This window comes from Amyelois transitella, chromosome 25, assembly GCF_032362555.1.
Source record: "Amyelois transitella isolate CPQ chromosome 25, ilAmyTran1.1, whole genome shotgun sequence".
NCBI classification, from domain to species: Eukaryota; Metazoa; Arthropoda; class Insecta; order Lepidoptera; family Pyralidae; genus Amyelois; species Amyelois transitella.
Window position 1 is genome coordinate 6,684,569 of NC_083528.1, and position 15,036 is coordinate 6,699,604.

General features: G+C 38.9%; 1 protein-coding gene across 1 annotated transcript in view; it reads right to left on the minus strand.

Annotated features, from left to right (window-relative positions):
* The window catches only part of LOC106136507 (muscle calcium channel subunit alpha-1), a 44,388-nt gene that overhangs the window by 21,595 nt on the left and 7,757 nt on the right, over window positions 1-15,036 (minus strand). Inside the window, exons 2-13 of the mRNA XM_060951682.1 lie at window positions 14,547-14,779; window positions 7,995-8,100; window positions 6,299-6,438; window positions 5,096-5,202; window positions 3,800-3,952; window positions 3,076-3,272; window positions 2,634-2,737; window positions 2,318-2,493; window positions 1,841-1,944; window positions 1,463-1,578; window positions 985-1,087; window positions 208-359 (exon numbers count right to left, since the gene is read on the minus strand). Coding sequence (XP_060807665.1) covers window positions 208-359; window positions 985-1,087; window positions 1,463-1,578; window positions 1,841-1,944; window positions 2,318-2,493; window positions 2,634-2,737; window positions 3,076-3,272; window positions 3,800-3,952; window positions 5,096-5,202; window positions 6,299-6,438; window positions 7,995-8,100; window positions 14,547-14,773 — 1,685 coding nt within the window. The 5' untranslated portion in view covers window positions 14,774-14,779. The remainder of the gene's footprint in view (window positions 1-207; window positions 360-984; window positions 1,088-1,462; window positions 1,579-1,840; window positions 1,945-2,317; window positions 2,494-2,633; window positions 2,738-3,075; window positions 3,273-3,799; window positions 3,953-5,095; window positions 5,203-6,298; window positions 6,439-7,994; window positions 8,101-14,546; window positions 14,780-15,036) is intronic.

The following is a 15,036-nucleotide window of genomic DNA, read 5'->3' on the forward strand; positions in this document are numbered from 1 at the left end:
TAATCTCAATTAAAATAAGTTTGAAAGTGAAAAGTTTAAAAATTGATATTTCATAGAAGGTCTCTTAAAAAAATTCTGAAAATTGATAAAAATTACAACGTCTTACATTCTCTTTAATTTTATCGTAATATGAGCGTGACAAGTGTTTGTTAACATAAAAAGTATACAAAAAATGTGAAATGATGGCGGCTACAAATTTAAACTTACTTGGTGACCTTGAAAACCCTGAGCAGCCTGACGCAGCGAAGCACGGAGATGCCCAGGGGCGGCATGATTTCAGTCTTCGTGAGCACCATCTCGCTGATGGAGCCGATCACCACGAAGCAGTCGAAGCGGTTAAACAGCGACACAAAGTAACCCTGAAATGAATTGACACTTCGGAATTTGCAAATGTCAAAGTTATTCTTTAAATAAATAAATGTGTACGGGACAAATTACACAGATTGAGTTAGCCTCGAAGTAAGTTCGAAACTTGTGTTACGAGATATTAATTTAAAGATACTGTATTTTATAATAAATACTTATATAGATAAACATCCAAGACCCAGGGCAATCAGAGAAAGTTCGTTTCCCATCATGCCCTGACCGGGATTCGAACCCGGGACCTCCGGAATTACAGACAAGCGTATTACCGCTGCGCCACAGAGGCCGTCTATGTTATGGCTTAAATATTGCACAACTTCATGTACAGCACAGTTTACTGCATGTTAAGTTACGCTCCCCTGGTACTCCAAGAGTTCTGCCAAGAGGTGGTAATAGTGATTCGCAGTAAATTTGAGAAGGTTGATATGCTGTTGAATGTACAATAAACTAATTCATTTTATACATGTCAATTGCATCTTCCTTTAGTTTTAAAAATAGGTTTTTAGTCTATCGTATCAAGTGGACAGCAAAAACGTATCATTCTAAGACTACCTATCTATAATTACAAAATCAAATTAAAACTTTTAACTTAATATTTTGATTAATGAAGTGAAAACTTACTTGTAAACCTAAACTGTACATTTTGACTAACATTTCTAACGTAAACAAGGCAACAAAAAACGCATTTCCGTATTCTTGAAATAAATCCATCCACTCTGGTTGACTGAAAAGAAAATTAAATCGTTACAGAGATGACAGAACAATTATATTAGACGCTACGAGGTTAATAAATGTTTCTCCACATAAATCTCAGTAGAACTCTGATGTCAGTTAATTAGTTATTATAAAATAAAGTGCCATGTGGTTCCCGGCACCAATGGAAAAAAGAATAGGACCACTCTATCGTTTTCCCATGGATATCGTAAAAGGCGACTAAGGGATAGGCTTACAAGCTTAGGATTCTTCTTTTAGGCGATGGGCTAGTAACCTGTCAATGTTTGAATCTCAATTCTATCATTAGGCCAAACAGCTGAACGCGGCCTGTCAGCCTTTCAATATTGCTGGCGAATGGATGGATGGATATAAAATAAAAACTTACTGGTAATGTTCGCTAGCTAATACCACAGTATTTAAAAATACTAATACGATGATTAACCAATAGAATGTTTGAGATTTCACCGCTTTTCTACAAGCTCGTTTCATTCTGCGGTTGACCTGAAAATGAAAATGTTAATTGCAATATTTCATTTTCAGTTTTGCGTTATGGTATAGGTAATGATTGATTTGTTTGTTTGTTTGTTTGTAAACTCTTTATTGCACATAAAAATAAATAAAACAAATTACAAAACAGTTATTGGATTTAAAAGAATATGTACAATAGCGGACTTATCCCCAATGGGATTTCTTCCAGTCAACCAAAATATAAAGGAAAATCCATAATTAAAAATTTTGTTTTAGTGATATCATTTGAACTTACTTTATCGAAGTCTTTTTTCCACATTTTGCCTATGGAAACTTTTTGTTGCTCATTATTTTCTATACCTAAGTGATCGGTGGAGTCATGTTCATTTATCGCTGTCCCTGTAACAATTTGATACTAGACATTATGAAATATAGATCATATTATCGAAGAAACACAGTGCCGTGTGGCATCAATAGAAAAAAGAATGGGACCACTCCATCTCTCTCCCATGGATGTCGTAAAAGGCGACTAAGGGGTAGGCTTATAAACTTGGGATTCTTCTGTTAGGCGATGGGCTGGCAACCTGTCATTATTTGAATCTCGATTCTATCTTAAAGCCAAATAGCTGAACGTGGCCTATCAGTCTTTTCGGGACTGTTGGCTCTGTCTGCCCCGCAAGGGATATAGACGTGATTATATGTATGTATCGAAGAAACTTTCAATCTTTGCATCATCAATCTTTTGCAGTATTATGCAAAACACGAAACTCACCTATTCCATAATCTCTCTGATCCACAACATCGTGTTGATCCGCTAATGGTTCTAAATACTCAGCCTGTGTGATCCAGTCTAGGTAACCTTTTAAATCTTCTTCCAACTGTTGCTTTTCTCTTAACTTTTGAAAATCACCTCGATTTTTTGCTTTCTCTCTCTCCTTAGAGAATTCTCTAAAAAAATTATGATCAATTATTGGACGTAATGTCTGTAGTGAATATTTAAATTCTTAGAATTGCTAGCGAAAGTTAGCAGTTTAAAAAACAATGTAGCAAAATTGGAAGTTGTTTCAATCAATATTGGTATAACTTACCCGGATAACACACCAAGAATAAGGTTCATAACAAAAAATGCTCCCAGGATTACCATTGATACAAAATAAATCCATTCCCAACTGTTCCCCATCGCATCTTGTATCTAGAAGAATGATTGATTAATTATTATATCGTCTATATAAACAGAAAACCTAAAAAATAAATCAGCGTATTGCTTCTATAGCAATAAATTAGTTGAGTTGTGACCTTTTTGTATTGCTGCAACTCACACCCTTATTAATTGTATTTCATATGAAATTGTAAATTGTGTGTAGCAAACCAAATAAATAAATTATCTATCTATCTATCTCTATAAATAAATATTTAACAGATGTGACTTACAAGTGAAGAATAAAAAAAGAGGTATCGATATTTTAATTAAATTTATAACTTTTATGATATTTTAAAAGAGAGAGTTTTCCTTCAGAAGTAACTACTCACATGGTACATAACATCCGTCCAGCCTTCTAGCGTGATACATTGGAAGACTGTCAGCATTGAGAGACCGAAGTTATCAAAGTTAGTGATTCCGAAGTTCGGCCCGATCCAACCTTCCCGACACTCCATCTCGTCTCCGAGCGAGGAACAGTTGAAGCCATTGTCTGTGTCGCATGGATGTGGAGTGTCCATCATTTCATCTAAAATATAACATAATTGTGATTATTTGTTATTTTTTGTATATTGGCTCCTTGAATCCTATTTCCTACATATTATTTATGCGAAATTATAGATGAGTAGAATTATAAATGCAAAAGTTTGTAAGGACATGTATTTGCGGCTGTTTCATACAAAATCTATTGAACGGATTTTGTTAAAAATGAGTACCCTAGCAGAATATAACCTGAAATATAGGTTTTTTTTATTCTAAAATTCCCACGGCAGCTAAGCCCCGTAGATATAAAATAAACACATGATTTGTTTGTTTCATTTATTGTGAAGTCGAATTTCAAACGAAGTTCTCAAACGAATTAAGAGTCACTCTTTTCCTTCACTCTAGCCTTATATTATTTCCTATAAAAGTTTCCCAGAAAAGTCAGCCTTCTTACAGTTTCTGGATCATCCTATATAGTGGGATTCGGCCTTCATTTATTTGTCATTCTAACAGTTTCTGGATCATTCTATATAATATGTTTCGGCCCCCATTTTGACAAAAAATATCAAATACCTGTGAACCTATTGAAGCAAGTCTTGTGCATCTTCCCAGAAAACAGCTCCAAGCCGATGATTGCGTAAATGATGATGACGAAGATTACTAGCAAAGCGATGTGTAGAAGCGGCACCATCGCCTTCAGGATGGAGTTCAACACGATTTGTAAACCTGTCCAAAGAGTAATTAAAAGGAACTCCAGGTTAACCTGTCGATAGAGTGCCAATAGAAGAAAGAATAGGACCACTCCATCTCTCTCCCATGGATGTCGTAAAAGGCGACTAAGGGGTAGGCTTATATACTTGGGATTCTTCTTTTAGGCGATGGGCTAGCAACCTGTCACTATTTAAATCTCAATTCTATCTTAAAGTCAAATAGCTGAACGTGGTCTATCAGTCTTTTCAGACTGTTGGCTCTGTCTACTCCGCAAGGGATATAGACGTCATTATATGTATGTACGGGTGCCGTGTGGTTCCCGGCACCAATAAAAAAAAGAATAGGACCACTCCATCTCTCTCCCATGGATGTCGTAAAAGGCGACTAAGGGGTAGGCTTATAAACTTGGGATTCTTCTTTTAGGCGATGGGCTAGCAACCTGTCACTATTTGAATCTCAATTCTATCTTAAAGCCAAATAGCTGAACGTGGCCTATCAGTCTTTTTAAGACTGTTAGCTCTGTCTACCCCTCAAGGGATATAGACATCATTATATGTATGTATGTATGTTATTTCTTAGCTCGAATACGATGAGAATACTTTAAATTATTATAACCAGAGAACAGATGTCTGCATTAAACTCCCAACTAACTGAACTGATTAACAATAACTACTCATATAACATAACTATTAAAGTAATTTAAGGACGTCCTGGTAAAGGGTCAGGTCAAAAGTACCCGAAACCGCCGAGCTTGTATGAAGAGAGTTATGAATGTGGATGAAGCGAAGGAAGTTTGCAGAGATCGTGGCAAGTGGAAAGAGGTAGTCTCTGCCTACCACTCCGGGAAAGAGGCGATTTTATGTATGTATGTATGTGCCGTGTGGTTCCCGGCACCAATACAAAAAAGAATAGGACCACTCCATCTCTTTTCCATGGATGTCGTAAAAGCCGACTAAGGGGTAGGCTTATAAACCTGGGATTCATCTATTAGGCGATGGGCTAGCAACCAATCACTATTTGTATCTCAATCCTATCTTAAAGCCAAATAGCTGAACGTGGCCTATCAGTCTTTTCAGACTGTTGGCTCTGTCTACCCCTCAAGGGATATAGACATCATTATATGTATGTATGTATGTATTAAAGTAACTGAATACTCACTGGGCACTCCTGACACCAGCCGGAGCGGTCGGAGCACCCTGAACGCTCTCAATGCTTTCACGTCGAAAGCGTCTTTGAATATGCTCGATAGTACCGTGCTCACCATACTGAAAAGAATACAAAATCTTCAATCGGATAAATTGTTATTTATTCGTCTATTTGTATACCCCGATAGCTTTAACAGGTCCGGTTTGAAGCGAAGTCTTATGACCATTGGCAATTATTATATCAACTTCAGTGACGATAAGGCAGTATTTCTTTGGCTTGCTCTTCTACTAGGTCTCGGCTGGAGCGACATAGCCAGACATTTGTCTTCAAGGAGAAGAAGAAGAAAAGAAAGAAGGTCCTCTGATAGTCTGCAGGCTTCCACAAGACTTTGCCGTACCAGCGTAGGCAGCTCTTGCATTTTGTCTGCTATGTCTATTAAAACTGACTCATCCAATAAAGGCGATGGTGAAATTGGGGAAGTTCCACCCGGTCCTGAGGTCCTACCTCATATCCGCGTGCATGATAAACCCATACTTATGACGTATGATCTGGTGAAATCCGCGGGTAAACGTTGAATGCAGGTCGCATCCAAAAGAGCTAGGTGGAAGTCAGCTGGTGGACGTGCTACGATTGAAATGATGATGTTGACTCACCCATTACGGAAGCGCAGCGTAAGACGTCTCCCGGGAGATTGATCTATGATCTGCTGAAATCCGCGGGTAAACGTTGCATGCAGCGAGGTGGAAGTCAGCTGGTCCTATGTTCAGCAGAGGACATGCTACGATTGACATGATGATGTTGACTCACCCAATACGGAAAGCGCAGAGTAAGACAGCTCCCGGTAGATGGATCTATGATCTGATGAAGTCCGCGTGTAAACGTTGCATGCAGCGAGGTGGAAGTCAGTTGGTCCTATGGTCAGCAGAGGACGTCCTTCGATTGAAATGATGATGTTGACTCACCCAATAACAACGATAATGTCTCTATCTCTACGCCACTCGTCTACTGTCAATCAGGCATAACACCTAGCCTGGCAGAAGATCTTCCCTTTATGGCGGTCGAGCCGAATCATTGCTCCCGCGACAGACGTATGATCTGGTGAAGTCCGCGGGCAAACGTTGAATGCAGGTCGCATCCAAAAGAGCGAGGTGGAAGTCAGCTGGTCCTATGTTCAGCAGAGGACGTCCTACGATTGAAATGATGATGTTGACTCACCCGATAACAACGATAGTGAAATCGAGCAAGTTCCACCCGTTTCTGAGGTATGAGCCCGCGTGCATGATGAACCCGTATGCGAAGATCTTCATCACGCATTCTCCCGTGAATATCACCAGGAACACGTATTCGATTTTCTCCTGAAAAATTTTAAGAAGAATATAAATAAACAACATAAGTAGGTATAATTATCGATGTGTCTTGAATAATATTTATACATACATACATATAGTCACGTCTGTATCCCTTGCAGCGTAAACAGAGTCTCAGACACATCTTGAAAACACTCAAAGGTCACGTTTAGCTTTGCAGCAGAATTGAGTTGAGAGAGACAAGTTGTAAGCCCATCGCCAACAAGAGGAATCCCAAGTTTATAAGCCTTTCCCTTCGACATCCATGGTAAATATATGGAGTGGTTTTATTCTAAAGTGCCAAAAACCACACGGCACTTAACTTGATACCCACCACGGTAATATCTGCACCAATCAAACGGAATTAAATTAAGCTGGGATGAGCTTCAGTTAAACGCATTATGTCAATCAATACCGAAAACCGATAATCACTTAACTAATAAAATTATGAATACACCAAATTTCAAACAGCGTTGGGATAGCAACCAGTCACTTTCTGAATAGCAATTCTCGATCATCTCAGACTTTTGTCTCTGTCTAACCTGTAATAAAGACGTGATGTGACTTATGTATGTCAGCTTTTGAGTGGGGTTTCGCTCCCAATAGGAGAATCGCCTTTTACAACATCCATGGGAAAGAGATGGAGTGGTCCAATTCTTTTTTCTATTGTTGCCAAAAACCACACGGCACTCCTTATATGTTATAATTAAGAGTCTGTATTCTTTTGGCGGCGCTAAATTCGCGCGTTCAGACAGCGCACAATTCGCGCGGACGGAGCTAATGTTACATACATACATATGGTCACGTCTATATCACTTGCGGGGTAGACAGAGCCAACAGTCTTGAAAAGACTGAATGGCCACCTTCAGCTATTCGGCTTAACGATAGAATTGAGATAATGTTAAAAGCTAGTAATTCGTGAAAGTTACTAAAGTAAGTCAAGTTACACGATATCTTAGAAAGTTGGCCGCGTCCCGCGCCATCTTACTTAATGCAGGGTGACAAAAAGCTCTCCGCGTGCACCGATAGCACCTGCGGCTACTTCAGTTTAACATACATACATTAAATACGCGCCTCTTTCCCGGAGGGGTAGGCAGAGACTACCGTTTTCCACTTGCCACGATATCTGCATACTTCCTTCGTTTCATCCACATTCATAACTCTCGGCGTTTCGGGTACTTTTGACCTGACCCTTTACCAGGACGTCCTTAATTTGATCAAGATACGTTCGTCTACTTAGCTTTAAGTTTTAGAGAAATTGACGGTGGTAAAGTTTAAAATGTATTTCTTCATAGTGCCGTGTGGTTCCCGGCACCAATAGAAAAAAGTATAGGAGCACTCCATCTCTTTCCCATGGATGTCGTGAAAGGCGACTAAGGGGTAGGCTTTTAAACTTGGGATTCTTCTTTTAGGCGATGGGCCAGCAACCTGTCACTATTTGAATCTCAATTCTATCTTAAAGCATAATAGCTGAACGTGGCTTTTCAGTCTTTACAAGACTCTTGGCTCTATCTAACCTGAGAGGTATATAGACGTGATTATATGTATATAATGTATGTACTTACCAATACTGAGTTGGTGTAGTTGGAGTCGCTGGCTGGATAAGGCGTGTACACAGCAAGAGCTATACAGTTCGCGAAGATAGTTGTCAAGATCATCCACTCGAACGGTCTGGTACAACTTTGTTAAGGAAATTAAAAAATGTATCGATCAATTCATATATTGCCTTTAAAGACAATGGTAAATTAAACTAAAAAGACCGGTAACATGGGAATTATTTAATGCATTAATTATTTAGATTAATTAACAGCTTATAGGGGGAAGTCCCCTAGCGCCGAACGGCAGGTAGTACCGAACGAATAGGGTACCTTTAAAAATAAGCAAACGAAAGCGGTCATTTGTGGTGAGAAAGCAAGAGACAAAGCTAGATAAGCCGCGGGCAGCGCTGCAGCAGTTAGTTATGCTCAGAGCGGCCGTGAGAGGAGATGCATTAATTTTGCGCGGGAACGTGACGTATCGTGTACAGAAGAAAATACCGGTTGTTACAAGATTTACGAGTGGAGACATTCCTATTAGAGTTTAAGTTGTCTTTGGTAAGTATTAATGCAATTTTAGTCTTAAAACTAATATTAAATAAGTACGTTTGAGTTAATTCTCATATTAATTTTGTTCTATGAGCCCCTAGTACCGAACAGTGTATTTTCCCCTATGACCGAACAATTATTTTTCTGCAATTATTTTATTTTCATTGATGTTAAAAATTCCATTTTATGGTTTCAGATAATCTTATATATTAATAATGGTGAGGGCGAAAAAAGGTCGTTCATCGTTCAAAACTCCAGCCTTTGGACAGGTCGTTCATGAAACCCTTTAAGAATGCCTATAATGAACAATGTGGGATGTGGATAAGAGCTAATTCAGGGGCTAGAAATACTGAATTCGAAATTGCTGGACTTGTTTCAGATGCTTTTAAAAAGGTAGCACGTTATGACATAGCAGCAGCATTTTTGTCAAACGGATACATATCCGTTTGACAAAAATATTTTCAGTGATTTGGATTATTTGCCAAGCGATATTACGAATATTCCAATGGAAGAACGTTATGAAAATCTAGCCTATCCATCCAGTTCATCACGTGCAGATTTTGAGGAAGTGATTGATAGACATGCCCCTAGTATTCCTCAAAATTTACTGGAACAAGCGCCTGTTGTGGATATTTTACCAGAAAGCCCATTAATGTCGGTTGCAAGAGAAACAAAAGTCTCAGTAAAAGTAAAAGAATCAGTGCAACTCGTGAAAAGAATGGGCTCAAGAGGCATGTGCTGATATTCCAGAGTGCTCTGACATGTATATTTGTGACAGGTGCCACCTTTACTAGAAGTGTTAGGTCATAAGGACCATTTTTAGGTATGTTCGGTACTAGGTGCCACAGAATGATGAACCAAAAATTAATGCCCATGATTAGCTATAATTTTCACTAAGAATTTGTATTCTGTTAATTATTTGTTAATTTACTTACATGTCTACGATTGTTGTGTACCCAATAATGTGAAATAAATTAATAGAAATCGATTCGTATTTTTTTTAATGCCCTCTAAGCTTAGGTGTTCGGCACTGCGGGACTTCCCCCTATAGTAAGGTAAATTGAGAGAGGTCAATATCCCTTGCGGGGTAGACAGAGCAAACAGACTTGAAAAGCCTGAATGACCACATTCAGCTATTTGGCTTAATGATAGAATTGAGATTCAAATAGTGGCAGGTTGCTAGCCCATCGCCTAAAAAAGAATCCCAAGTTTGTAAGCTTATCCCTTAGTCGCCTTTAACGACATCCATGGGAAAGAGATGAAGTGGTCCTATTCTTTTTTGTATTGGTGCCGGGTACCACAAGGCACGACTGAGTATGTATATAATACTATTTACTGGTACGTCACGTGGGTTTCTTTGTTGCTATCGTAATATCTTTCAAGAATGTTGGCTCTGTATACCTCTGAATACCACTTCTAACACTGATAAGTGTTCTTGATTAAACTAAACATCGAAAGGGTGATCACTGATCAAGATGAAAGGGATTAGGGCAATCACGGTTAAGTTTAATATACCATTTATAATACCTTTAAATTACACCGGGCCTAGAACACTTCCCTGCGGTAACGCCTAGAATTTTATACCTTGCGGTGTCCGGTTGGCATTCAGCCAAAAATATACTATGATGAGAGAAATCTGTTTGATTTTAAAGCATAATATATTGATCATCGTAATTTATTTATAACTATTACAAGCATTTTTATGTACGTAAATATTTGGTGGTATCGGGTTGTAATTACGGCAAGAATATTTGTTAGCATTTTTCAAGGATTCTCAGTAACTTTTGACGTATTTTATTCAGGTTCTTCTTATTCTTGTTTGAAGATGAGATTGGCTAATTAATTTTCTTCACTGGCAACAATTACCTTGACTAAATATAATTTACTATTTTGAAACCTTTAATTCATGAGTTATTTTGTTGTAGAGCTCCAAAGCCTAACTACAGAGTCATGAGAATCCGATTTCAAATTTCATTACATTTGATGATGAGAAAGAGAAATACGCTACCATGAATATACCTACACATTCATACTGAAACCACGTCTATATCCCTTGCGGGGTAGACAGAGCCAACAGTCTTGTAAATACTGAAAGGCCACGTTTAGCTGTTTTGCTCACTGATAGAATTGAGATTCATATAGTCGACCTAGCTAGAGCTAGACCGTCGCCTAAAAGAAGAAGCCCAAGTTTATAAGCCAATCCCGTAGTTGCCTTTTACGACATCCATGGGAAAGAGATGGACTGGTCTTATTCTTTTTTCTATTGGTGCCGGGAACCAAACAGCACCCTACACACCTTACGCATTTACAATAAAAGTCCCTACTTTTTATAAGCGGTCGCTAAAAATGGAAATCCCTTTGTTCTCAAGATAAACTGGAATATGTTTGAGGTAAACATTTACAAATCAAATATTTGTTATACTCCCGGCAAGTGGGGGCTTCCTCACTGAACATAGCGTGTTTATGTTAATATATGTATGTGTCATAGCCCTATATTGTTTGTTTACTCCTTGTAAGCATCATTGACAATCTGTTCTTTATTACGGATTTATAGCTGTTGACCATCTTCAGGAAAATTGAGAGCATTTGATTTACACGACTCCATAAAACCTAGTTTTTATTTGTAAGTGCTTATTTTAACTGTTTTGGTTAAATGTTAACTGTTTCATCCTACTACTATTATAAAGGCGAAAGTTTGTATGGATGTATGGATGTTTGTTACTCTTTCACGCAAAAACTACTGAACCGATTACCATGAAATTTGGTATGTAGGTAGCTGAAGACCCAGAATAACACATAGGCTACTTTTTATCCCAGAGTTCCCGCGGGATTGATAGGGTTTCCATGCGGACGAAGTCGCGGGCGGCCTCTAGTAGTTATACATATAATTTTTAGTTTGATAGCTAACCGATGTGCAAGGTGTAGGAAAATATCATGAGGTAACCTGCACATTTAAACATATCTGTTAACAATAATGCCATGTGGTTCCCGGCACCAATACAAAAAAAAAGGTGACCACTCCATCTCTTTCCCATGGATGTCGTAAAAGGCGACTAAGGCTTACAAACTTGGGATTCTTTTTTTGCCGATTGGCTAGCAACCTGTCACTATTTGAATCCCAATTCTATCATTAAGCCAAATAGCTGAATGTGGCCATTCAGTCTTTTCAAGACTGTTAGCTCTGGCAAGGGATATAGACGTGACCATATGTATGTATGTACATATGTGTTAACAATATTAAGAATGGAGCAGGTTCCCTTGCAGAGGTTGCGGAAATAAGACGGAAGTGGCTTCTTGTTAAAACCTCACTTACCCACTCCAGAGTCTTGGTTACTGGAGCACCCTTGGTTCTTCTCTTAAGAGGTGAGGATGCAACCATGACTAATATCAGAAAGATGATGTTTTTTTAATACTTCAGTCTACCTAGGTGTAACTTTAAAGGTTTACTACCATCACTTACAGTACCTTCATTGCACCTAGGTTAAATTGTAGTTTTACTAACCAGCTACCTACTTTTACACTATCATTCTATAATAGAATGATTTTAACCTCAAAGTCTGTTTTGCAGCCTAGTTCAACAGTGCCGTGTGGTTCCCGGCACCAATAAAAAAAAGAATAGGACCACTCCATCTCGTTCCCATGGATGTCGTAAAAAGCGACTAAGGGATAGGCTTATAAACTTGGGATTCTTCTCTTAGGCGATGGGCTAGCAACCTGTCACTATTTGAATCTCAATTCCATCATAAAGCCAAATAGCTGAACGTGGCCTATCAGTTTTTTCAAGACTGTTGGCTCTGTCTACCCCGCAAGGGATATAGACGTGATTATATGTATGTATGTTCAACAGTAACATCACGATCATTCACCCAGGAATATGGCACTGTATTTTGACCGATTATCGCACTGTTTCAAAAATTTTTGGCTTTGCTCCAAGTTTTCATTGAATGAGTGCCGGGTGCCGCGTTTAGTTTATTTGCTTCATGATCGAGGGCCCGCTGGTTTTGATTCAATATCGACGTGTCTTCTTTTTATTGTTAAATAACGCGATTGTGTTTTATAAAATCTCTGTTTTTCGCAATTTTTAAAGTGAGGAAAAAATTTACTTTTGATTTTATTCTAAGTCCTTGTCGAAACATTGTGCGAAAGAAGTTTTCTGCTCGGGACAACAAACACATACATATATGGTCACGTCTATATCCCTTGCGGGGTAGACAGACCCAACAGTCTTGAAAAGACTGAATGGCCACGTTCAGCTATTTGGCTTAATGATAGAATTGAGATTCAAATAGTGATAGGTTGCTAGTCCATTGCCTAAAAAAGAATCCCAAGTTTGTAAGCCTATCCCTTAGTCGCGTTTTACGACATCCATGGGAAAGAGATGGAGTGGTCCTATTCTTTTTTGTATTGGTGCCGGGAACCACACGGCACAAACACATTTTTTAATATGTACACAGATTGACGTAGCCTTAAAGTAAGTTTGAGACTTGCAGTGCAGGCCAGTCTGAAAAAGATCAACCGTTTTTGACAGGATTCGAACCCAGGAACTCACATGAATACTACCAAATTAGTTAATTACTCAAATGAGAGACATGTCGAACTTAAAACGCCTTTTTTTGCCAAAAGTAAGAGTGAAAAAACTTTACACTTAACGCTAGCAGACGAAGAATAGATTTTATCCAAACAAGGTTCAACTGATTGTTATTCTACGAAGGTTCCCTTCAATACGGAAATAAAACTACGCCTAGTTTCACTTACTTGGTAAGTCATCAATAAAACTTAACCCTAATTCAATCCAACTACTATTATAAAGGCGAAAGTTTGTATGGATGTTTGTTACTCTTTCACGCAAAAACTACTGAACCGATTACCATGAAATTTGGTATGTAGGTAGCTGAAGACCCAGAATAACACATAGGCTACTTTTTATCCCAGAGTTCCCGCGGGATTGATAGGGTTTCCATGCGGACGAAGTCACGGGCGGCCTCTAGTCTAAAATAGATTAAGACAAGCCTCTCTCCTCACTCACTACATTGTCACCGAAATATTAAATTTACATATGTTGAAATTTAGATCTGCCTATTTCTTTGAAAATCCTTCTTCCTCTTTTCCGGCTTTAAAGTTTGGGTTATATCCTCACTACTCTGGAGAGGATCCCGGGTTACGCCCTTGACCGGAAATCCTGGATCTTGTTAGGTTTTTACCCGTCTGACCTCCGCAACCTTTGCAGGGGAACCTAGCCCGCATCATGATTACACATTTAGTTTCCTGAATGTACAGGTTACCTCATGATGTCCCTCACCGTAAGAGCGTCGGTTAGTATTCAACCTTTTTTTGTTTTAATTTACGTATTACACTTTAAATATGTCAAGATTCGAAGGGTACTTACTTAGAGTCCAAATTTAGCCTGTTCACATAGTTAGATAAATAAATACTTATATACAGGACAAATTACACAGATTGCATTAGCCACGAAGTAAGTTCGAAACTTGTGTTACGAGATACTAACTCAACGATACTATATTTTGTAATAAAAATATACTTATAAAGATAAACATCCATGACCCAGGCCAATTAGAAAAAGTTCGTTTCTCATCATGGCCAGCCCAGACCCAAGCTGGGACCTCCGGTGTCACAGAAGCGCATTACCGCTGTGAGGCCGTCAAAAGCTTATAAGTTCCTTTGGGTTTGTAACAATATGGTAGTTCTTTATGTTAGTAAACATACATACATATGGTCACGTCTATATCCCTTGCGGGGTAGACAGAGCTAACCGTCTTAAAGACTGAATGGCCACGGTCAGCTATTTGGCTTAATGATAGAATTGAGATTCAAACAGTGACAGGTTGCTAGCCCATCACCTAAAAAAGAATCCCAAGTTTGTAAGCCTATCCCTTAGTCGCCTTTTACGACATCCATGGGAAAGAGATGGAGTGGTCCTATTCTTTTTGTATTGGTGCCGGGAACCACACGGCATGTTAGTAGGTAAAATTGGCAAAAAATAGTCTTTCTTCTTCACAATTTTTAAAAGGATACTTCCATTCCACAATGTCAATGCACAGTTTTCTCAACGGGTTCTTCAAGGTGAGGCAGAAGAGGGCCCGCTTCGGCCGCTCCTGCAGGACCTTGGGTCCCCTTCGGGGGGGCTTCCTCGGGGCCGGGGGCACGGGGATCAGGGGGCCTGTGCCGTCGGCCGGGGCCGCTGTGGGGGTCTCCGCGGCCGCCGGGGGCTCGCTCGCGTCTGTACTGTCAGCGGCGTTCATCTTGTCCTGGGAAAGATATTTTTTATTAATATAGTTCTTCATGTTTGGTAAGTATGGTAGAATTAGACTACGGAATTTTTGCTGCCGTGAGAATTTCTAGAAATAATATTAACCTTTTTATTTACCTATATTTTTATGGAGGTACCTACATCAAAGAAACAAAAGACAAAGTCAATACCTACTTATTTCTAAAGAAATTAAATAAATTTAACCTATGTTCATTTTGAAGATTTATTCTAACTCTGTGGCAAATTTCATAAAAA